Source organism: Balaenoptera ricei, chromosome 7 (assembly GCF_028023285.1).
Source record: "Balaenoptera ricei isolate mBalRic1 chromosome 7, mBalRic1.hap2, whole genome shotgun sequence".
Classification (NCBI taxonomy): Eukaryota; Metazoa; Chordata; class Mammalia; order Artiodactyla; family Balaenopteridae; genus Balaenoptera; species Balaenoptera ricei.
In genome coordinates, this window is record NC_082645.1 from 54,790,468 (window position 1) to 54,816,802 (window position 26,335).

Consider the following 26,335-nt stretch of genomic DNA (forward strand, 5'->3'; position numbering starts at 1 on the left):
AAAATCTCTTTCTTTCCTCTGTGATTGTTTTTGCCTGTGTTATATCCTTCATAACTGAGTATAAAATAACATACTGAGTATAAAATACCATAACATTGATTTGGCCATCACTTAATGTTACATACTTAGGGTAATTTGGATTTTGTTCATGATTGGAAGGAAAATATTCCCAATTAGTCTTTATTTTCATTTTGCCTTTCATTTACCCATGCCTTAAGATATTTCCTTCTTATCAGTCTTTTGGAATTGCTCCCACTAAAATGATTTACTACGGCCCTAAGTACCTTACTTGAGCAAAGTAACAAAATAAACACAACTGGGGCAAATATATTTGAGAAACTTGAGAATGTGACTTAAAGGAATAAAAGGGGACAATTAGAACAAGGAGGGATTGCTTTTGATAGCAAAATTGCCTTCATTTTCAAAGGAACTACTCCTATGTTTCTTGGTTACTAGATCCATTTTCACTCCTTACTTGTGGTTAAGATTTGAGACCGTGTGTGTGACACCATGATCAAGAGGGGCCAACTTTGACCATCATGTCAAGCTGGAGAAGATGTGAGAATATGATCACAGGAAATTTGCAGAAGTCACTTGTGAAGATTGAGGACATTTTTTTTTAATCTTAATAATTTTAAACACTGGAAATTGATTTAATATCTAAGCTGTTATGCTAATTTCTATGCAAAATATTTTCTGATGAAACTGGATTTTCTGTTTGAAAGCTAGTTTTCATGCATGATTTCATAACTGACTTGATCTTGATTTGTTCTTCAAAAGGTAAGAAACAACATGCATACTTTCAGAGCCCCTGACTAATTTGGTCTGTATGATGCAAAAACACAAGTTTTTATTGCCCAGGATTTACCAAGATCAACAAATTAATTTCAGCAATCTTACTTTGCTTCTACTAAATTTCCCCCAAATAAATGAAAAATAAACTCAAAATATTGACTTACAAATCACCTGGTATTTTCCTTTTGAGCATAGCGCATAGAAGTATACTATTAACTTCAGACCCAGATGGTAGAGTTAATATTTTCCACAATTTACCCCTTGTTTAGCATCAGACTGGACCATAAACTCTCAACCTCCACGTGCCAACTTTAGTGCCAAAATACATAGTACTCTTTACTGCTTTCTGCCTTTCCAGCTATACCAGGGCTTTGCTGATAGCTGTTGACACTAAAAGAGCCAGGTGTGCCTTAAGAGGGTAACTAGATTGCTGCTCAAGCATTGGCCCCAGAGTGACTGCACTATGGCTTCCATTTTTTCTTAAGTTATTTTATTGAAGTGTAGTTGATTTACAATGCTGTGTTAATTTCTGCTGTACAACAAAGTGATTCAGTTATACATATATATATTCTTTTTCATATTCTTTTCCATTATGGTTTATCACAGGATATTGAATATAGTTCCCTGTGCTATACAGTAGGACCTTGTTGTTTATCCATTCTACATATAATACTTTGCATCTGCTAATCCCAAGTGGCTTCCATTTTTAATCCACTCTGATTATGAACTCTTTATTATAATGTATGGTACAGCTTATTTTATTTTATCTACTTATATTCTGACCCTGCCATTGTGAATCAGTCAGTTTCTCAACTCTCTTCTTCACTCATTTTTAAAAGCATTTTTTAAGGTTGGGTAGCTTCTGCAGATGGCTAATGTCAGTTACTCTGTGCTCTTTATTCCTTTAATTTACAAGGGTCAATATTATCTCCATAATATGTGATCATTTTACAGCAACACCAGTATGCCCTGTTGTACCACCATAATGGTCGTCCCAAAAGCTGTGTCCTGGGCAGGATATATAGTACTGTTGCATTTAGACACTTCTGCTTCAGGATGGTAATGGTGAACGGGATAAAAGAAGAGGAGCTGAGAGGCAACAAAAAATTAGCATTGTGTATGAAAACAGACTAGTTATTTTTCAGAGCAGTAATGAAAGCCACCTTCTCCTTCCTCTTTCTTCTTGCTCTTGACCTCACGGTAGTAAAATGAACCCTGAACTCTGTAGAGACACAAAGTTGAGTTCAATCATTCTGTAAAGGGCACAAATTACTAGGTAGGTATATCAGGGAGGTTTCGGATTCCCTAAGGCAGATGTGCTGAGTGAATTTAATCTGTTTTTCCCTGACTTGAAGAACACAGACTCTTTTTTGATAACTTCATTCTGTGATGTTAGTCAAATCAGGGCCTGGAGACAGGAGATAGCCCACAAGAGCCCATTCTAGGACTCCAATTCAATCATCAGAAGAGAGACGTGAGTGGCTCCTAAGTTTAGGAAAGCCACACTTAAAATATCCTTCATAAGGCTGATCCTGTGGCATTTCAAAGCCTTCCTTTTAAATATATCCCATAGGCTTTTTGATCATTGTTTCTACAGTACTACTTATAATTTGCAAGTGCTAAAACAAGTATAAGCACATGTTTGAATTATAAACCCTAGGGATAGGAAGAAGCATTAATCCTAGTGCACTTTGACAGTGTTAGAAGTGCCAAGAGCCCAGGTAAAGGGCTCCTGCTCTCTGCCACTATTGTCTTCTTCCAAGCCTTGGAAAAACATCTCTTAACTGTCTTTTGGGGAAAGTGTAATCTGGCTTTTTGTGAAAGGATGGTACAATAGATTCATCCAGAAGGTTGACGATTTTTTTTTTTTTAATAAATTTATTTTTGGCTGCGTTGGGTCTTCGTTGCTGCGCGCAGGCTTTCTCTAGTTGCGGCGAGCCGGGGCTACTCTTCAATTCGGTACGCAGGCTTCTCATTGCGGTGGCTTCTCTTGTTGCAGAGCATGGGCTCTAGGTGTGCGGACTTCAGTAGTTGTGGCATGTGGGCTCAGTAGTTGTGGTGCCAGGCCTTACTTGCTCCGTGGTGTGTGGGGTCTTCCTGGACCAGGGCTTGAACCCATGTCCCCTGCATTGGTAGGCAGATTCTTAACCACTGCGCCACCAGGGAAGTCCGTGAAGAATTCTTATAATCTAAAAATACAGGTACAAAATCTAAGTAAATTTTTTTAAAAGGAAATTTGTCTAGAGTACTATGAATTGTCTAAAAAATAAGTAATAAAATTATCAGAGGTGTTTATAGTAATTATTTTAAATGAGTACATTAAAATGTTTTTATTTCATTTGTAAATTATGGCCTTGAAAGATAATGTCTTCGGGGCATCATTTGTATGATACTAAGAGTAAAATAGGTTGAAAGTTATCACCCAAAAAGCAGAGGCTCTAGCCTGCTGTAAGGTGGTGACGGATGAGGTTGTCAGATAGGGTAGCAGATTACTGGGCAGATTATTGAATTTTGCTTTCTACAGTGATCTTTTACATTTTGACAAATTCTTCTCTGTTTTGAGATGATTTAAACATACAGTTATGAAGCAGATCAGAGCTTCTAAATCTAAGTTGAAAATTGTCACTGCTGCCAGAAGTACAAGTATTTTGCTGTGAACGTGTACATAAATAAATGGGAAAACTACGTACATGCGTGAAAGCGTTTGCTTCCTGGCAATCTCTTCTGGAGAAGTAAAGCAATAAAGAGGAGGGAAAGTTGGGAAAGCTAAATTCTTGCCCAAATGTCCTACTTCTCTTGCTCTGTAATCTTTTGAGTCTGTTTCTTCTGTCTGAGTTTCTCATCACTGCAAGTGGAAGTTCCATACAGGCAGGGATCACCATCTGTTTTTTTCACCAGTATGTCCAATCATTTAGAAAGTGCCTGGCATATAGTAGGCCCTTGGTTTATATTTATTGAATAAATAAATCCTTGAAATGAGATGTATCATAGCAGCCTCTCTGTATTTGGCTTGAAGGTTTTATGGGGGAAAAATGAGATAAATGATCCTGAACCCCCTTGAAAGAATATTCTTATATAAATCCAAAGTGATGCTGTATTCACTTTTCCTTCATTGCTTATACAGCCTTCCAAATAGAAATCATCTTTGGTCTACAAATAACAAATTTTGGGAGGATGTGGAGAAAAGGGAACCCTTGTACACTTTTGTTGGGAATGTAAATTGGTGCAGCCACTGTGGAAAACAGTATGGAAGTTTCTCAAAAAAAAACCTAAAAATAGAACTACCATATGAACTGGGTATATATCCAAAAAAACCAAAAACACTAATTCGTAAAGATACATGCAACCCAATGTTTATAGCAGCTTTATTTATAATAGCCAAGGTATGGAAACATCCTAAGTATCCGTCAACAGATGAATGGATAAAGAAGCTGTGGTATATATATATGATGGAATACTAGTCAGCCATAAAAAAGAACAAAATTTTGCCATTTGCAGCAACATGGATGGACTTGGAGGGCATTATGCTAAGTGAAATAAGTCAGACAGAGAAAGATAAATACCATATGATATCACTTGTATGTGGAATCTAAAAAATACAACAAATTAGTGAATATAATATAAAAGAAGCAGACTCACAAATATAGGGAACAAACCAGTGGTTACCAGTGGGGAAGGGGGGAGGGACGATAAAAGGATGGGAGAGTGGGAGGTATAAACTATTGAGTGTAAAATGGGTGCAAGGATGTATTGTACAACGCAGGGAATATAGCCAATATTTTGAAATAACTGTAAATGGGAAGAAACCTTTAAAAAGTGTATAAAAATAAAACATTTTTTTAAAAGAGATATACAACCACCCCCCAAAAAAAAATAATCTTTGGAGTCTGCAGCAGTTGACATCTACCAGAAGCAGTGTGACACCAAACCTCAGCCTTGTTCAGCTCCCTTAGCATGACCTCAGCTCTCTACTGTGAAATGATGGTTAAAAGACTGGGCTCTTGAATAATGAATCCCAGTTTCACCACTAGTTATATGACCTTGGCCATGTTATTTAACCTTTGGTGGATTGGTTTCCTCAAATGGAAACATGGGTAATTTCAACACAAGGAGTTATAAGGATAAGATGAGATAATTCATGTAAAGTTCTCCGCAAAGTCCATAAATGTTAGCTGATACATGTATTTTTTAACGTCCAAGGAGTCCATTGTTTCTTTCTGTCTGTTTCATTCATTTCTTTCTTCGTGAAAGAAATAACTCAAATTCTGCAAGACTGGGTTACTTCACTACAAAATAAAAAGACTGAGCTAGATGACGTCTAGCATGTTCCAACTCCAAAAGGTCAGGATTATAATGTGTAGCTCTCTTTCTCTCAAATACAGTGTGTATCTCAACCTTCCATGGTGCTCTGTGCATCTTGATTTCCCTGTAACTAGTAATAAAGGTTCTGATATATGTCATGACGTTTTCAATTTTCTCAGTGTATACTTGGATTAAAATCCCACTGTCTGTAATGTTATTTACTGGAGTTTTCATCAAATGAAAGCTTGGTTAGATTTAGGTTATAAAAATACCTAAATGGTGCCTTTGAGCCTTTTTTTGTGTAAATTTTTACTGCTTTTTGGAATTTTCTAAAATTTAGAAACAGACATTTTTTTCATGCCAGATGCCTTCCATATCAAAATAAGAGCCAAAGTGTTTGTAGTATGTGTCTTTTCTGATTATAGTATGCTACGGCTCATGTGAAAACCATAAAAGTAAAATTTAAAAGGTTAGGGGAAATGAGAAATTAAATTGTGCCACTGATCCACAGACTACTGGCAACTTTCCTAAAAGTTTGCTTAGACTACCTTTATAGAAGGACTTGAAAGTCTACTCTGCCACAGCTGGAAGAAAATAGAGGAAAGGAAAGAGAAATCGGTGCCAACTCTGAGAGACCACATTTTTAGTGTCTCCCAGCCAGGAAACGTTGACCATAGGATTGAAGATCATCGAGTGGCAATTTCTAATTCTTCGCCTCCTCTGAAGACTGCTGCCCTGGCTGTTCACTGAACTGTCTCTTTCCCTTTCAGCTTCCTCCATCCTTAAAAGGGAGAAGCGACTGAGGGCGAAGAATGTACATTTCAGCTGTGTCACCGTGTACTACTTCACCAGGAGGCAGGGCTTCACGAGCGTGCCCAGCCAAGGCGGCAGCACCCTGGGCATGTCCAGCCGTCACAACAGCGTGCGCCAGTACACCCTGGGCGAATTTGCCAGGGAGCAGGAGAGGCTCCACCGCGAGATGCTGAGAGAACACCTCAGGGAGGAAAAACTGAATTCTTTAAAGCTAAAGGTAAAACAACCTTAGACGCTCACTTTTTTTTTTTTTGCCAAACCCCCATCCTTACCTCACTTTGGTTGCATTAACCATTTTCATATTTAGATCCACAGATTAAACTGGGCATTTTCCACAACAGACTGTCTGCTGAGGCTTTTTTAAAGCAAAAACAGTATGGTCGCTTCACTGAAAGCAGTGCGGAAAACTTACCTGACATTGTTTACTTATTCATCCTATAAATATTTATTTAGATCCTAGACCCTGTGCTTGGGCTGGGGCTATGTAGTAGGAAACATAGATGTGGTCCCTTTTCTCCTGGAACTTGCGTATCAATAGGAAAGACAAATATTAATCATGTAGACAAAATAAAATCACATCTTCGTGAAGTGCTATGAAGGGGAGTTGCAAGGTGCTATGAAAGTAAGTAACAGGGAATTGTTGTGGTCCGGAGGTCAAGGAAGGTTTCCTCAAGGAAGTGACGATTGAACTGAAATCTGCACAGATAGTTAGACAGGAAGGGTTGGCGAGAGTGGTTCAGGCAGCAGGGAGAGCTGGAGCTGCCTCGTGGCAGGAGGAATCACGGTGAGCACACAGAGGCTAGCATGGCTGGAGCAGAGATGAAGAGAGTAGAGTACCGTGAAGGGGGGTGGGGGGCGGTTGGGCTTTGTAAGTCTGGTTAAGGCACTTTTTTCCTCTTCATCCTGATGCCATCAAAAGTCGTACAGGAGTCCTAAGCATGGGGTTGGGGGTGGCAGGGTAATGTGATTCGGTTCATGCTATGATGTGAGGATAGTTTCGGGGGCAGGGGTGACCATGTTGGGGGAGCTTATGGAGTCAGACCAGGTAAGAGGCTATTACAGTGGTCCAGGAGAGAGATGATGGTAGGTTAGATTAGACTGATGGTAGAGAGAGGAAGAGAGATGGACAGAGGGAGTAATTTAGGAAATAAAATCAACAGTCCTTGATGATGGGTTGGATTAGGAAGGGAAAGAGGGGGACTGTCAAGAATGACTCCTGAATTTCTGGCTTGCAAAACTGAATGGGTTGAGGGTGATATTACTTTTCTCAATAGAGAGGATATGACAAGGAATCCAGGAAGAGAAGCAGGTTCAGGCCGGGGGTCGGGGGAGGGGAGCAGTGCGGTGGTGGTTATGTAATGAGATCGTTTTTTAGAGATACTGTTTTGAGAGGCTTTTGAGTTATCAAAGTGATGTCTGGGAGAGGTCCAGGTGGAGATAACTATTGTTGTGCCACCTTAGAGGTTAAGTGGAGAGAAACACAGCTCAGAAAACCTTTTCCTCAAGCGGAGACACTCTTTATGTTTGTATTGATCCATCAGCCTATCAATACGTAGAAAATGCTCTCCCATCATTATCTAATGAAAAAGGAAATCTTTCTTAGGAAATCCAGAGTGCTAAACATAAAGGATCACTGGTTAAATAGCAGAAGCACCATAAGCACATCTGTGTTACCTGTACCTTTAGTTTCCAGTATGAAGTCAGTTGGCAGAGGTGTGATGTGTGTTTCAAAACACCTTGTTTTTATGTATTTTGCAATGTTTGCATGTGCTGTGTTCCCAATTTACAAGAAGGCAGTTGCTTAAATGAAGCTAGACACAACCTAGCCTAAAGTGTGTCTCATATTTCCTTTGGTGGTATTTTTGACAGATTTCAATGAAAGTCTCTGAAGATTTTTTTGGTAGCAAGACACTATTACTGTTGTTCTCCATGATTGCTTTGCATGTAGCCTAATTTAATGATAATGCTCAGATTTGCTTCTGAAATCCACCCTCTGCCTTTCTAACCCGCTGCAAACCAACTCTACACCCTACCCAAAGGGTGAAGTCATTCTCCAGATTCAAATATTGGCAGAACAATAGTGATGGCTGCTATTCATTAAGTGATTTTTATTTGCCAGGCATTTTATAAACATTATTTAATTTAACCCTAACAAAACCCCACTGGTAGGTAAATTATGAGACCATGTGTACAGCCGAAGAAAAAGAGGCACAAAGATGTTAAGTAACTGACTCACTCAATAGAAAACTGGTTTTATTATCTTGTTCCTTACTATTCTAAAATTAATTGATTATTCCCTATAGGTGTTGGGAAAGACAATCTCTGTACCTGTAGGGAGTCGTCCCTTTCCGGGGTTTGGTACTGTGTGCAGTGGTTTTTTAACAGCTGGGGGACTGTAATTCTATCTGCGAGAAGATTTATTGTGGTGACCTTTGAAGCACATTGTACGTGCGATGGCTATTAGGGGGAGCTACACACCTGCAGGGTCCTTCCTCCATACCAGGCAATGATATATTCTGATACTATAATTTGTATTCAGTTACTTCTACCCTTTTATTTTTAACAAGCTAAAGAAGAAGCAAAAAAGAGGCTTCTATTATTGATTCACTTTTGTCATTGTGCTTAGTTTTGGAAGTTGGAGAGGCATTCATCCGAGTGGGTGTCATGTCTTGGTTTGTCATTGATAACTGAAAACATGCAGCTTTCCCTTTTGGTGAAGATATAAACAAAAGGCATTTGGACATCATCACTCCTTCCAAATGAATATCAAGCAAAGAGACAATGGGATTCTGAGGTGATCTGATCTAAGCCTCACTATACTGAAAGTATTCAAAAACTCAGAAACACATGTCACATAAAACTAATGAAAGATCACAGCAATGTGGACTCACTGGCTAAAAAAATCTGGGGGGAATTAATGGAGGAAAACATATATTTTAATTATGATTCCTCTAGTGTATTAACTTTTATGAGTCTTTAAATATCATTGACTATGCTTGTCTAAGGTTTAACTACCCAAAATCTAACATTAGCTATCCAAAAACATTACCTATCCAAAAATTTCACTCTGATACTTGAAATTTCACTTTTAATGTGCCGTTTGTTTTGAAATATACCTCTGGCATAAGCAACAAAATGTGACTAAATTGATTCCATTTTTTGGCTGGAGCAGCAAGAGAGGGTCAGTAGCAGAGAGAGGGGGTCCAAAGAGGAAAGGGAGGATTATTAAAGACAAACTTTGCCACTTCGGTTTTGCCTGGAGGTGGTCCTCTGTGGGTGACAGTGAACTGCCCATTGAGTAAGGAGAGAGAAGGCAGCATCTGACAAAAAACACTTTCCAAAGCTCTCAGTATCAAACTTTTTCCTAAGCCCTTCCTAGGAAACTCATTGGGCTTGGAACTGGGTAGTCTCCTTCCTACTTACTTCAGAACCAACAGCCCCAGAAGAGTAAGGAGAAGTTTCTCTTTCCACTCTACCTGTGTGTCTTTCCAGGGTGTCTCTCTAGGTTCTAAATAGTGAGCCCACTTATACAATGGCACCTCCTCCCATGGGGCCTTCATAGTGAAAGATTAGTAAAAAGAACACAGGCACGCATCTTGTTGTTACATTATGTTTCTTTGGAAACAAAATAGGATAGAAATTCAGCTCTTCATTGTAAAATATCTTCTTATTTAGTGATTCATCTCTTAATCAAATTATGAGTTTGATATATTAAGAAATAATATATGCAATTAGATCTGTAGAACAAATCCAATTTTATTTTGGGGGTTCAAGTGTGTCTTTTTTGTTGTTGGCATTGGTGTTGTCCAAACATTGCCTAGAAACAATTAATAGAGAAAGCTTATTGAATAAAGTGCATGTTCCTAGAAGAAATAACTAGCTTTAGATTTCTAAATTACAGAGCACAGTACTTTTTCCCTGTCAAGCCCATTCAAACATGTCGTACTCTTCACAGTAATCAATGCAGTCATCTTAATACTATACTTTTTTCCGAATTAAGTACTTAGATTTCATCATCTGCACTACATTGTTGAACAATTACATTAGACTTTATTGTCTAATATATAGACTGGGTCTGTAAAATGCATTAGGCATCTATTTATATGTTTCAAAAGAGCCTTGGCATTCGAATCGCCTCTGGGGTTATATCTTACTGGATTCTACTACCTCGGTGTAGGAAATGTACCTTAGTTTTCACAGCTTTCACTGGACTCTCTTTCTCAATGTTTTTTCAACCTTGATTGTTTTTCCTCTCCTTTCTAAGATCAAGGGCTTCTCTACTCTTGTACCATTTCCAGAGGCTTTCCAAGGTTATACAGTTTTCTCATGTGTTCCTTGACTAATGCTTGGTTGTTTGCTTTCTTCATAAAAAAAGAGTTACCAGATGGTGACTCTCTCTTTAAGGAGCAACCTTGAAAATATCTCCATCTAAATCTCCTTCACCCCAAATCTTAGATTTATGACTGTGTGTTATTCATTTAGAAATTTACCTGTACAATATTATAATTCTTCCTCTTCACCCCCAGCCCTGCCCCTTGTATCCTCTTAAGAGTCTTGTGATTTAACTAACCTACAGATAAAGTTCTTAAATACCTAGGAGATAGGAGGGGTTAGAGGTTTGTGAGAGGTGGTTGACACCGAATATCTCTAACCTATAGTTTCCAAATGTGGGGATGTGGTTTTAACTATTTCCTTACACTACAGTTCTTGTTAGACGGGTCAGAATCTGCTGATCTTGGTAGTTTTAAACTCCACTTATTCCTACAAACCTTCTTTGTCAGCCTCTGTAGAGATTACTCAGGAGCATACTTAGTGCCAGTGCTTCCAGAATGCATCCCTCAGTGGAGGCCTGCTCCAACACTGAATGCAAAACTTTGATTTCCATTTGCCACGTCACGTGTACAGCCTACTTTGACAAGAACAGAGAAGACACACCTAACCAAAGTGATGCGTCCTGAGAGACTGGGCTTCAGCCCTGAGCAAATGCAATATAATTAAGAATAGGTTCTTTCAAAATATTGCTGGTATTTTCATTTAAATGGAAAACTTAAGCATATGTAATCACACCTCTACATTCTTCCTGTACAGAAAACATTGATCTTCTCATGGAGGAGAAATCTGTTGAACTGATTCTCCTGATTAAAATATGGGGTTCATGCAGCAGTGCGCTGTAACCAGCTTGTAAATATTCTTCACTAAAGAGGATTGTGCTCATCTCTTCCCCCTGGTAGCTCAAAATCACCCATGATGGGAGTATTCACACCGTGCGACTTGCCAAACACAAAACTAACAGCACAATTAGACAAACAAATTCGACAACAAATTAGAAACACCCCTCCCTTTTTTTTTCAGAGACCCGGTTGTTAAATATTTATCAGCACACTCTTGGATTCATTTAGCTTATTAGCGGCCGCTAAAAGAGGCAATGTTTGTCTGAACCCGAAGGGAGGATAAAGGAATGTATGAAAAATTTATATGTCTTATTGTTGATATTATCATCTTTTCTGGTGACTTTTGGGGTGATACGTAAACCAAAGACTCATTGTAAATTCAGGTTGTTGAAATACTTATTAGCTGACAAAACAACCAAACATTTCTGGTTCTTCAAGGACATGATTAATCTGGTTCCAATTTGCCACCTGCAATTAACAACTAATGAGCCAAAGAATTATACTACAAGATTTGACGGAATATCAAAATGATATGAATGTTTTACTTCAGTTTGCCAGAGACCTTAATGACCAGGTTATCTATCCAGCTCGTAGCATGTAACCAGGAATTCCTTTCATCAAATACATGTCGTGTGTGTATTTGCATATAAAAATGCAGATTTGTATATCCAGCCTCTTACTATACATCTCTGGCAACCCAACGCACACTGCTTTTTTAAAAATTTTATTGTAGTATAGTTGATTATGGTTACCAAAGAGGAAAAGTGGGGAGGGATAAATTAGGAGGTTGGGATTAACATAAATACACTACTATATATAAAAGCACACTGCTTTTTGAGAAAGCCAATTCCATTTTGTAGCTGTAAATTGTTAGAAAGCTCTTCTTTCTATTGATCAAAACTGCTATCATCTAATTATACCTTTTGACCCTAATTCTGGCCTCTAAGGACATAGAATAAATCTTGTCCCAGTTCTCCAAACTCCAAGTGTTTGAAAGCAGTGTTGATGGACACGCAAATATTTGACAATAGGCTATATAGATGGGCTCCATGTGTCTCTGTTCTATAAGATTAAACATCCCTAGTTCTCTTCACTAATCCTGCTGTTTTTGAGACACTTTATGGCCTTGGTTACCTTCTTCTGGATATAATGCTATTTATTAATGTCCACCTCAAAATATGGTACTTGATCTGGACGTTGTACTCCTAGTGGGATTTCAGTATGTTACAGTATGTTACATTAGTAACATACCTAGTTCAGTATGTTACATTACATTCTCCCAAGTTGTGGACACTCTATCCACAGTATACACTAAAGGTACAGTAGCTTTCTGGACCTTAATCAATTTTTTTGTTCATATTATGCTGGTGGTAAGTAAAACAACAACAACAAACAAAAAACAAGCAAGCAAACACACAAAACCCGGGTAAATCAGGTCTGCATCATCACATAAATTAAAACTTTTTAACATCTCCTGGGCAAGAATCCTCTTTAGTGCTAGACATGGTGTACAGAGAGGGATCAATAAAGTTTTGTCTTTCATTTTAATGAACCTAATCTTGTCATCTGAAGATGCGATTAGCCTGCCTTTTAGTTATTCATCCAATATATTATTCAAAAACTATATTTAACAAGACAGGGCCAAGTTCAGGATACCCTCTCAGAGTAGTGACCCTCAAGAGGAAAAGGGGGAGACTTCTCTGTCACCACCCCACAGCGACCTCCCTGGAGATTCCTTGCCAGGTGGGTCACTGCTGCCGATACGATGAACAGGTGCCACATCCCTTATTGGTGGTGCAAAGGAGCCGAGCATTGCTGTTCTTTGAAACATTTTCAACGTTTCAACTAACTAAAAATCCATGCACTCAACCATACCCTTATTACTCATCTTGTATTCCATCCTTCCATGTACAGAACATAAGAAATTTTGTCAGAGAATCTCAAGACTAGATCACTGGTTTTCTAATTATGTTCCATGGGGTCAGGGCTCTGGGTGCCTCACTCTTGCTTTTGTCTGTTTTATATGTTAAGATTCTTCATGGGCTTTAATTTGACAAATGGACATTCTCTCCCTAGTGAGCCCAGGCAACAGTCACTGTTCCCTCTTTTCACATGTACAGACCATCTGTTTAAATCATCTTTTCTGGAATTTTATCTAGAATTAGCACTTTTTAAAATAATAATTCACTTGCATTTTGATTACCTTTTAATTCCTTTCCCTATGACTCTTCACAGTTATTTGACTGAGCAATCATAACGTTAAGCTTTTTCATTGCTCTAAAACATGAATAGCCTGGGCCTGGGTATTCTTACATAAAACAACTGAGTACTCTTTCACTCTCTCCCACCTCTTGTTTTTACATGAAATCCTTCCTAGCTGTTGTCCCATTTCTTGTTTAAAGGTTTTTCTCCTTGATAGAGACTGTGGAATCAGAATAAGAAGTAAATAATTCTACTTCGTGTCTTTGTATCTCCCCTCCCATTTTATTTGTCAATCATTTCCTCCTTCCCACTGCTTCTATAACTTGCTCATATATTTTGTTGCACTTACCACATTGTATCATATTTGTTACATGGCCATCTCCCCAGCAGGCTAGAAGCTACTTAGATGGAAGCACTGTTATACATATGTAAACCCTGATACCTAGTACAGCGGCTGGCAGCATAGCATAGTGATTAAGGATATTCACTCATTCATTCAAAAATATTTATTAATCAATTAGTATGAGGTTGCAGTTAACACAGTGCTGGAGACAGAGTTATGAGCAAGACAGATATGGTCCTTGTTCTCAATGTATTCACAGTATAATGCGGGAGATATACATAAAACCAATTACCAACGCTAATATATTACTACAAAATTAGGCAGCATACTATGCTGATTAAACGCAGGCCAGGGTAAATGAGTTAAAAGCCAGCTGAGGAAATCAAAAGTAACACATTATTTCAACAGTGGTAGCTGTCACTTGGACCAGCTTCTTTTGCTGGCATATCTATTAGAAAGAACACCTCCACAAGCCCACAAAATATAAACTCAAAGGAAATGCTAACTGGTGAGAATGTCATATCTTCAGCTGGCTTCCTGTCTTCTTTTTTGAGCTCTTGTTCTCTGTATATGAGTCATAGTTTTTTTTTATTTCTGAATGAGGTAATTATAAGGAAGCTTGTCTGCTCTTTGCCTCCTGCCCTACCGTGCTGAGATCAGCTCTTAGAGCATGGCTGCAACTGTATCCTTTTCTTTTCTTCTATACAGGTTTCCTATTACTCTAAGAATTTTCACTCCAAACTGGTCTTGTGAGCCTGGCTCAAGCTTTGGAGTCAAACAGACCTGAGTTTGATTCTCAGTACAATCACTAATTATCTATGTAACTAGACTTTGGCAAATTATCTTCTCAAGGCTCCAGTTTTCTCCAAATACCGTATTCTAAGGCATATATATGGAATCCAAAAAAAAAAAAAAGAAAGAAATGGTACTGATGAACCTAGTTGCAGGGCAGGAATAAAGAGGTAGACATAGAGAATGGACTTGAGGACACGGGGTGGGAGGGGGAAGCTGGGGCCAAGTGACAGTAGCATTGATATATATATACTACCGAATGTAAAATAGTTAGCTAGTGGGAAACAGCAGCATAGCACAGGGAGATCAACTCGGTGCTTTGTGACCACCTAGAGGGGTGGGATAGGGAGGGTGGGAGGGAGGCTCAAGAGGGAGGGGATATGGGGACACATGTATGCATGTGGCTGATTCACTTTTGTGTACAACAGAAACGAACACAGTATTGTGAAGCAATTATACTCCAATAAAGATCAATTTAAAAAAAAAAGATAAAAGCACTGTTGCAAAACAAAAACAAAAACAAAAGCTCCAGTTTTCTCAACTGTAAAAATACTTCCTAAGATTGTTTGCAAATCAGGTGAGATAATTTATATAAAGTATGGAGGGAGTTCAGTACCTGGTTTTCAATCTATGGTAGCTTGGGCCATTCATTATACATATCATCATCATTATAATAGGCAGGAATCAGTGTTTGTGGAATTGAATTATTCTTTCACATCCTTGTTTCCACTGTCATTGTTACATGTGTTAAGAACTTTGTAATAACCAGGAGATTTTATTACTAAGAACACCTTTTAACCACTGAAGGGAAGTGTTTTTATTTTTGTGGGTTTTGTTTTGTTTTGTTTTTAGCATTATAGTCAATCCACATTTTCAGTATTGTTTCCCTCTCCATAATCATTATGCATTAAATTAGTTTCTTCAAGCACTTAATTCATCAAAAAGTTCATCTCGTAGGAATTTACAGGGGAATATATCCACTACACTCTATAGCCAAAAAAAACCCCAAAAGATTGAATGCTGAGTTGATAATCCCTACCCGCCCCCACTCACTCACTCCCCTGCCTGACCTAGTACTTGATTCAGGATAGTCTGAGAATCACTCCGCTGATTCTGACAGTAATGTGTAATGTGTCCCATCCCGCAAATGTATTTAGACGGGCAAAGGTTTTACTCTGTTGCGCTTTGGGAACTGTTTACTCATACTTAACAGTACATATCAGACAGATTTGCAAAAGTAAGGCGTTTCAATTCTGTTTAAGAAAAGTTATGGTCCTTTCATTTGTAGAGTGAGTCTGGACAAGTTTACACAGTGGCTCAAGAACTAAGTCCTATCTTAAGTAGCATCATTGGGACAAAGCAAGTACACACACACACACACACACACACACACACACACACACCTTAAGATACTTCCAATACAGTATAAATAAATGCACATATATATGAGATAAATATAAAATAAGATTAGGATCACTAAATCAAATTATGCGTTAAGTCATTACTTTTCACCTGTAAAATGGCTAAGGCAGGGGAAGGGAGATGCTACTTTCTGAAAACCTGATGTTTATTAACCTTTTTGTTCTTTGCTTATGGATCAAGACAGGAAGGGATGCCACACAAATTCAGCCAGTCCGGCTGATTTGCAAGCCAATGAATGCATCGTGCTCTGTCCCATCTCAGGCCTTTGAAGCTGTTGTTGCTCAGTGGGGAATACCTTCTGCGCCACCTGTGCAGCTAACTGCTAGCCCACCTTCAGATTCAAGCTTAGATGTGAAAGTCTACCCTCCTCACCCCATCACCAGCCCCACCTCAAAGATGGCACTCCTACATGGTTTCAATGCCTTGTGTTCAAGCTCAGCTAGGAAATCCTTATAAACTGGATTAAAATTACTAGATTCCTCTTCTCTTTACTCTCATCCATTGATTTCAAGACCCATGTCTTGTGCACCAACACACTTAGAGCCTAATGTAAAATAAGCACAAAAGATTACTGAATATATATTAAATATATAAAAAGTATATCTGTATAATTATCAAGGCAGTTAAGAACCCAAGCTGTAGAGTTAAATATTTAGGATTCTGATGTGGTACACACCTCACTGCTTATGATCTTGGGCAAGTTATTTAGCATTCCTGTACCTCAGTTTCCCCATCAGTTAAATGGATAGAATGCTAATATCTACTTCATGAGATTTCTGTGATGCTCAATGAGTTAATGCAGGTAAAGTGCTTGCAGCAGTGACACACAGATTCAAAACTGTTGTTATTCATATTACTATTATCGTCTCACGTCTGATTCTCTCACCTTTCTTTCACCCCCACCTCCAATCTCTCTTTTTTTCTCTGTCTCTCTCTCTCTCTCTCTCTCTCACACACACACACACACACACACACACACACACACACACAAAAGCAGGCTTGAAGGTCAGGATCCTTTGGTGGTCTCCTTAAACCACATTTTTGGCAAGCTTTCTTTGAGCTCTTGGAAAGGCAGTGTTCTTTGGGAAAAGAACACTGAGCTAGAAATGGTCCAAATCCCAGATTGGCTTCTAAGGAATCTACTTCAAAAGAGAACATTCCTTTGAATGTGCTGGTTACTCTGTACGTATTTATTTTGTAAACAAAATAGCTTGTTTGACACATTGAGGTTTAATTCCACATTACAGTCCCTGTACTGCATTAGGTACCATTGGAAACTTGGAATCTATCTGTTTTACACAGGGAAAAGCATGCTAAAATAGGGGTCAGGGAATTAGGTTCTATAAGCATGTCTTGGAGAGGACACAATTAATCTGAGCCTCAGTAATGCATAAAATAAGGAGGCTGTATTTGATGAACTAACATCTGAAAATTCAATGATTCTATTTTGAGATAGGAAGAAGACATTTATAGGTATCACTCATGTCAAAGAGACAAAATTTACAAAATAAATATTCTTGCGAAGATGGGCCATGGGGTAAAGGAGTCAGCAAAAACAGATGAGGAAATCATGGAAGACTCCCTAGATTTTGTTGTACGAGATCTTGAAAGCATGATGAACATGAGTTGGTGGACAGAAATAGAGAGCTCATTGACTTATTTCCCCGTCGCTCTAATATAGAAAAATGCATTTGTAAATAATGTATGTAATACTCTGATTTAAAGGAGCATTTAAACTCGAAAGGTTTGGCCTGAGTTTTAAAGGAGCAAATGGGCATATCCTGGAGGAGAGGGCTGGGAAAGGACTTCCAAGGGGACAGCAGAGAATAGTATCTGTCAGTGGTTATGTAACCAAACCAGAAACTGTGAGGACAAAGAGATAAGCCAATTAACCGGGATGAACTAGAATATTTCCAGTCTTCACTAGAAACGGCAGAGATGATATTGGATAGATGAGGAGAAAACCTTGCCAGATCACTTCAATGATAATGTGAGAATTTTTTGAAAATCTAAATTAGGTCCCTTGTGGGTTCTTGAACAAGAGTAAGAACAGTATGTAGCTAGCTCTGTATCAAGGACTTTCAGATTCTTAATTGAATTTTTATTGAAAAATGAAACTGTTTATTGTAATTTAAGTGTGTGGGAATAAGAAATGCAGATTTTATTTCTAAGGGCTCTTATATTTGTTTTTTTATGAGAGAGGAATTGTTTTATTGTATTTTTTTAATTTTTATTGAAATATGGTTGATTTGCAGTGTGTTAGTTTCAGGTATACAGCAAAGTGATTCAGTTTATATATATATATATATATATATATATATATATATATATACACACACACACACACATACATATATATGTAACTGAATATATATATATATATATCTTCATATATATATGTATATATAGATATATCTTTTTCAGATTCTTTTCCATTATAGGTTATTACAAGATATTGAGTATAGTTCCCTGTGCTTTATAGTAGGTCCTTGTTGGTTATCTATTTTGTATATAGTAGTGTGTATATTTTAATCCCAAACTCCTAATTTATCCCTCCCCTCCCCTTTCCCCTTTGGTAATCATAAATTTCCTTTCTGTCTGTGAGTCTACTTCTGTTTTGTAAATAAGTTCATTTGTATCATTTTTTTAGATTCCACATATAAGCAGTTTCATATGATGTTTGTCTTTGTCTGACTTCACTTAGTATGATAATCTCTAGGTCTATCCACATTGCTGCAAATGGCATTATTTCATCCTTTTTTATGGCTGAGTAATATTTTATCACATATATGTGTATGTATATATATATGTGTGTGTGTGTGTTTATATATATCTTCTTTATCAATTCATCCGTCGATGACACTTAGGTTGCTTCCATGTCTTGGCTGTTGTAAATAGTGCTGCTATGAACACTGGGGTGCATGTATCTTTTCGAATTAGAGTTTTCTCCAGATATATGCCCAGGAGTGGGATCATACGGTATTGGAATAAGCATCATCTGTAGTTTATTTGAGATACAGTTGTTCCTTTTTCCTTCTTAGATGCCAATTGGTTAGTCATGTTGCCTTAAAAAAGTCATGTTTTTAAATGTTTGCTGAAGTCTTATTTTTTGTTGACTTTTAGATTTCATGTATTATATGACAACAACCATTATTTTTTAAAAAATCAAACCCTGTTGATACGAAATGAAGTTTTTTGTTGTTTTTGTGATGTTACCCGTTACACAAGGGAACATAAATATTATAGAACATGGATATTAAGTAGGAAGGATATATTGAAATGAATCACGCTAACCAAGTCCTGGGTATTCTACATGTGCTTGTGGAATCAGAAGTTTGATGAGGTTCACATGGACAAGCCAAGAATTAATGAAAACATAATTTAAATGCCACAGAGTTGACAAGACGGGAAAGGTAACCCTCCCGTTGGTTAATGCAGCTTTACCTATCACAGAGGATTGAGTATATGTTAGGCAATTACACACTTGAATTCCTTAGAAAATCAAATCTTTACAGATATAAAGATGCTTCTGTTAGCAAATAAGAATTAACAAAAATGCTAACAGCAACTAATCAAAGTAATATCCTATTAGTGGACATCACAGAAAAATGAAAACAGCTTAACCAATACATTTATAAAGAAATTCCAAGGAAGGAAATAAATTACAGATCACACCAAGAAACAAAACCCAATAAAAAGAAATGCCCAACTTTATAAGAACACAGATTTAAGCTCTGAAATATAAAAAAATACATAAATTAGTAGCTTTTGACAATGCATTTCAGGGACCCTTTGCAATATATTTTAATATATACTTGCTAATGTGTTGTTTCCTCTACCTGAGGGCAAAGATCAGTCTTCTGTCTGTTTTTCAATACATTCAGAGTTGTCCACATTGGGATTTTTGGTCAGTAATAAATATTCTTATCTAAATATAGGACTTTTTCCTAGGAAGATAAGAAAATGATGTCTGGTGTCACCAGGGTATTTTAACTGTGTATTAACTGAATTGTTATTAAGATCAAAAAGCATAGTCATAATTACAGTTAATGAAGTTCATGAAGTAATACATATAAAAGTTAAAGAATCAAAATAGCTTCCCTATCTGTAACTTCCTTGAATAATCTCTTACTGAGTTTCTTCATTTATTCCTGTGCCGCTTCCCAGAATATAGTTCTTGCTCATATTCAGAGAAAATGTCTCTTTCTAAATGCTTTTTTACGAAGAAAACATATTATGTGGTGATATGGCAGTGGGAAGTGAAATACTGACTCAGGGTTTCCCGATGGATGAAATTAATTTAGAAAAGAAATATACACAGAAGCAGAAAAGTTATGGGTATGAGACACAGTCGTCCACAGGTGCTATTATGCGGAAGGTGTTGCTCTGGGCAGTTTCCTATGAACTCCTTCAAGGGAGGAGTTCATTGTTTGGGTTGCCTGTTGGCAAGAGCCTGCCACACTGCCCTCTGCTCCTTGTCTTACTGAGAGCACAGTGACCTGACTAAGTGCGTCATATCAAGCCCTCGTTCATGGAGCGTTCTGTAGGGAAACCGTGTTTGTAATCCCAACAGCACAGGACAGCAAAATTTTACTTCCTAGTACATGGTTTCTCTCGAGCCCGAAAGACAGGGTTGTTATTTCAAGGACATGTTTGCTTATTTAGGTGGAAGTAGCTTCCACTAAGATGCTATCACCTCTGAACAAGGACACACTTATTCCAACATCAAATCTGCCCATCACAAACTGAGTCTAAAGATAGCTTTCACTGATGGGCATCTGTAACCTTTGGCCTTTTTTAATATCGTGCAGGCTGAAAGCTCCAGCAACTATACCTCGTAACATTAAGAGGTTAAGAGTTCCAATTAACAAGTCTTGTGTCCATTTAAAAGCCTATCATTTTGATACATTCATTTTCCTTCCTGTAATTTCTCTAAAGAGAAAAGTAAAAGGAAATGATTTGACTCACAAACATTTTTTTCATCCCTATGAATCATTTATTTTGTAACTGGAAGTTTATACCTCTTAATCTCCCACACCTATCCAGAAACACTTATGGATTATGGGGACATAATGTTATTATATAATAGCTTCATTCTTACCAAGTGCAGAAGTAGGGATTTTAGACCCTGTCCATGCTAAGTCTCTTTTTTGCGGCTTTGTATTTCTAGATGACTAAGAATGGCACCGTGGAATCTGAAGAAGCTAGCACTCTTACAGTGGATGACATTTCTGATGATGATATTGATTTAGACAACACCGAGGTAGATGAGTACTTCTTTCTCCAACCCCTGCCAACAAAAAAACGGAGAGCACTGCTGCGGGCCTCTGGGGTGAAAAAGATTGATGTGGAGGAAAAGCATGAGCTACGAGCCATCCGCCTATCTCGAGAGGACTGTGGCTGTGACTGCCGGGTGTTCTGTGATCCAGAAACGTGTACCTGCAGCCTGGCAGGCATTAAGTGTCAGGTAAGGATTGGGATTTCAGGGAATCCGAAGACATGACATTATACATCAACCCCTAAAGAGGCAGTTGTGTTCCATGTCATGAAGTTTCCCACACGTGGAAGAAAATTCTGGGGTAAGGCAAGACACATGATTCAAGAAGAGAGAAATACTAATTCAATGACATTTAGGGGTATATGTAATATTCATATATATATATGGTATAGTGTGAAAGGCAATCCAAGCTGCAGTTGTCAGTTGAAATTGTTTGCTCTTGGATTCATTTATTATGCGAGCTTATTTTGGCTTCTTACAAGCATTCAGGGAGATCATGACATCCCTAACATTTAAAGTTTGTATTCTCTGATCCATCCATGGGGTATAAAATGATGATTGGTTAGAGGTAGTGTAGATTAGTGGAAAAATTACTAGACTGGGACTTAAGAAAACTGAGTTCTCCTCCTGGCTCTGCTTTTTGCCACGATGTGAAATTGGCAAGTCAGGTAAACTTACTGGGTTCAGTTTTTCCACCTCTAAAATGAATGGGCTGGACTAGATCAGGGGTTGGGAAACGATAACTCACAGGTCAAATCTAGCCTGCCACCCTGTTTTCTGTAAGTAAAGTTTTATTGAAGCACAGCCATGTTTTTTTTGTGTGTGTTTACAGGTTGCCTATAACTGCTTTCATAGTTCTACAGCAGAGTTGAGTAGTTGTCGCAGAGACTGTATGGCCCACAAAGCCTAAAATAATTATTCTCTGGCCTTTTTACAAAAAAAGAGTTTACCAACCCCTGAACTAGATGCTTCTCAGGTTCCTATCCATCTATATCATTGGTACGCCATGATTAGTTAGGGGTTGTTATTTTATGCAGGAACTCAACTTTTTCAGTAAGAGCCTCTCAGGCAGACAAAAGGAGAGGACAGTTCTTATCAGTTGAACAGTTGCTTGAGGTGGATTCACAGAAAAGGGAATCACAGGTAAGAAAGTAGCTATAGATTCTGGCTCGACATCCGCTACTACTTTTTGTGGGGGCCAGGATGACTGTACTAGAATCCACTTCCTCCTCTCTTGCCTGGGAAATACCCCATGCTTGGATAAGGTGGAAAGAAGGGCAAGTTCTTTCTGGTTGCCTGTGCTCTGATCTGCATAAAGGTGGAGTCTAAGCCAGCAGATATCTTAGGAGTTCCTTAGATTGCCCAGAATTCCACTCATCACCTGAGTGAAGAGCTCCGTCCAACAACACTTGCTGAACCTAATCACTCTATCTACAGAGTCCAGACACTCGAATAATCACGGGATATTGATTAAATGAACATCTCCTTCTCTCCAGAAGCTTGTAGCCTAAGGGAGGGGTAGGGAAGGCTGGGGAGCCAGCAACTAAACAGAAATCCACCAGTCACCATCATGAATGTGCGTACGCGTCGCAGCCTACAGCGCATACGTGCATCACCTACCAAGGATCCAGAAGAATGAGAAGGTACACCAGTGAGAGTGAATTATCACGCTGCTTGATACTAAGGTGGTGTCAATCTGGACACCTCAGGCAGAGAAGTTCATTTTATAACAAGCAAAGAAAAACTCCTGGCTAGAATGAGGAATGTCATGTAATTTAGACTAAAAATAGCAGGTGGGGATGAGGGCAGTAAGTTTGTTTGAAACTGAGCCTGTGAGCTGGCATGCAGCAGAAAAAAAGGGAGCTTGGGGAAAGGACAGAAGCATTGAAAAAACGGGAGCAAAATTAATGGGATGGAGAGAAGAGGGAAAGGGAGAACGGCGACAGAGGTAAAGAAAGCACAGGGGGGATAAATGAACTAAAACTACACACCGTAACTCATTTTTATTTTGAGTATGGGTTTAAAATTAGGTTAACTCTTATGTTCTAAGCCTTCACTTCCCTTTTTGTTTCTGTTTGCAGTTTGATTGTCGTTTGTTCTGGCGTAAGTGGGTTTAAGTCATCCCAGATTCAAAGGCTTTGCCCTGAGGTACTGGATTTTTATTTGATTTGTAAGAGTTCCAGGGGGCTAATCTGTCTTCTTCCCTCCAAGGTGGATCGAATGTCTTTCCCATGTGGCTGCACTAAAGAAGGATGTAGTAACACAGCAGGTAGAATTGAATTTAATCCTATCCGTGTCCGGACTCACTTTTTGCACACAATAATGAAACTTGAACTGGAGAAAAACCGAGAGCAGCAAATCCCCACGCTGAACGGCTGCCACGGGGAGATAAGTGCCCACAGTAGCTCCATGGGCCCTGTAGCTCACTCGGTCGAATATTCCCTCGCAGACAATTTTGAGATTGAAACGGAACCCCAGGCTGCAGTGCTGCACCTGCAGTCGGCGGAGGAATTAGATTGCCCGGGAGAGGAGGAGGAGGAGGAGGAGGAGGACGGCAGCAGCTTCTGCAGCGGAGTCACGGACTCCAGCACACAAAGCTTGGCCCCCAGCGAGTCAGATGAGGAGGAGGAGGAGGAGGAAGAGGAGGAGGACGAGGAGGAAGAGGAGGAGGACGACGAGAAAGCGGACAGTTTCGTGGAAGGTTTGGGTCCCCATGCCGAAGGGGGGGTCCCTCTTCCTTCCGTCCTTTGTTATTCCGACGGCACCGCCGTTCACGAAAGCCACGCGAAAAACGCTCCCTTTTATGCCAACTCTTCAACCCTCTATTACCAAATAGACAGCCACATTCCAGGAACTCCCAGCCAGATCTCCGAGAACTATTCGGAAAGAGAGACTGTCAAAAGCGGTACCCTCTCGCTGGTGCCTTACACCATGACCCCGGAGCAATTCGTAGACTATGCCCGACAAGCGGAAGAGGCGTACGGCGCCTCCCACTACCCAGCTGCCAACCCCTCTGTCATCGTGTGCTGCTCCTCTTCGGAAAATGACAGCGGTGTGCCCTGCAATAGCTTATATCCCGAACACAGGTCCAATCATCCTCAAGTGGAATTTCACTCATACTTGAAAGGCCCCTCCCAGGAAGGATTTGGCTCTACACTGAATGGGGACAGTCACATTTCAGAGCATCCTGCTGAAGATTCTTTGAGCCTTGCAGAAAAGAGCAGATTGCACGAAGAGTGCATCAAATCGCCCGTGGTGGAGACCGTCCCTGTTTAGTAGCTTAAGTTATTCTTGGACCAACTCTTCTCCTATTTAAAGCACTGTATTTAATTGGATTTGCTGGGCTCATCGTGGTTTCAGCTGAGGACCAAGGAAACTTGGACCGTGGTGAATCTTCCAGACTGTATTTTGTTTTCTCCCTTCTAGCTACGTGACTGTGCCGTGGCACAAATGCAGTCTCTATGAGGATTTTAAACGATTTCAGACTGTTTTGATAGAAAATGCTAATTTTAAAAAAGCATATCTCACAGTTGCCTACCTGTTAAACTGTGTGAAACCTGCCAAGCTGTGTAGATCAGAGCTCCAAGTTTTGGATTATCGGGCCTGTGCAAGATTGTTAACTAAGACTGGGAAATAATAAGATTTAGAGTCCTAATTTTCGATATATCTGAAGATGATGGTGACTTTTTAATGTAAAAGTAATTATTGTAAGAAAAAGATTTAATTGTTCCATGCGTATTTTATTTATGGTAGTTAGAAGTCATGTTTTGATGAACACGAACAGCAGCATGTTCTTTTAAACTGAAGACACATAGTTAGTATCACCGAGCATGCCCACATGGATTGCCTCTGGAGTCCATTCACATTTTTATGATCGTGTCTGATCAGATTTGCAAATACTTTCTTAAGGGTGAGATAGGCCTATTTTTGCTATTTTGGACAAATAAATGAGTCTATATGTGCAGGTCCTTACACAGTTTTCTCTAAAGTTAACAGTTAGGACAATCCCCTGGTGAGGGTCTAGTTCATTGCCCTCCCTCAGTTGACTCCAGAGATGGAGGTAGAAGGAATTGCCTTTCTTTTTTAAACAGCATCATCTTGGTTCTTAGCTTGGACAGCACCTTCAAACTCTACTCCCCCTGCATCAAAATGCACTTTAGTGCCCCTTCACGGTACCTTGTGAGGGGTGGGGACTAAGAACTCTTTGAGATGAAAAATTAAAAAAAACATTTTTTAATCTGTAACTATTATAAGGTTCATATAATTAAATAGAGGAATCACCCAATGATACTTTATGAAGGAAAAATGACCTGTTTTCCTTCACCACTCTCAAGACGTAACTCGGTAAAAGCAGAGGAGGCTGAGAAAACACGGAAGAGACAGAACCTCAGCAACCAGCCTTTTTCTACAGCGTGATCAATCCATTTCTACACAATGAGCGTATAATGAAATTTCCATTTAGCGACTAGCTGATTGAACGGGGGGCCTCTACCCAAATACTCAAACTAGGCCTTACTTTTCTGAAGCATTTTGATTTCTCTTGCTTGGGACAATTAGCAGAACAGTCCAGAACGCATTGAATACTTTCTAATTACCTCATGTTCTCTTATTAAAGGGGACAGATAGAAATAAAACATGCACTCCCCACCTTTAGATTATCTGCGCTTGGTTCGTCGGAGGACTTCTAAGATCCCGTTTTCCTGGAAATTAATTTAGGTAACTAAATAGTGTGTTCTACTTTTTTTTTTTTTTTCCAATGCAATATGACTATGCTAAATCTGTTTCCTATTTTTGACCTTCTGTTATATCATTTCACATTTTATGCCTCTTTGAAATGTGGACATGCCTTGCTATTCAGTGACTGCATCGCTACTTATTTTTTATGTCTTTTAGACTCGGATATTTGGAAATATGGATATAAATATATTGTAGATCTGAAGTCCTTAAAGAATACTATTTTATTTCATTGGACTTAAAAAATGTTTGATCTAGAGAAAGTCCTCCAATGGAAAAGTTTCTACTAAGACTTGATTTGGGGAAAACATGTTTATTTGGCAGCTCTTCCACTGTGCAGTTGGTTCCTGCCCCTACTCTACCCCACCACTGGGCCAAACTAGAACCATTAGTATTAACAGTACAGCAGCTTTGGGTTGGTCCTTATGGAGGTAGCAGTAATGAGGGCAGGGATGTTCCTTTTGAATGACAAGCACTTTGGGC

The 26,335-nt window shown here is 38.9% G+C and overlaps 1 protein-coding gene across 1 annotated transcript in view; it reads left to right on the plus strand.

Annotated features, from left to right (window-relative positions):
- CSRNP3 (cysteine and serine rich nuclear protein 3) overlaps window positions 1-24,394 on the plus strand; it is a 75,808-nt gene extending 51,414 nt beyond the window's left edge. Inside the window, exons 2-4 of the mRNA XM_059927206.1 lie at window positions 5,868-6,127; window positions 21,011-21,307; window positions 23,330-24,394. Of these exons, the coding sequence (XP_059783189.1) occupies window positions 5,868-6,127; window positions 21,011-21,307; window positions 23,330-24,394 (1,622 nt within the window). The remainder of the gene's footprint in view (window positions 1-5,867; window positions 6,128-21,010; window positions 21,308-23,329) is intronic.
- The last annotated feature ends 1,941 nt before the right edge of the window (window positions 24,395-26,335 follow it).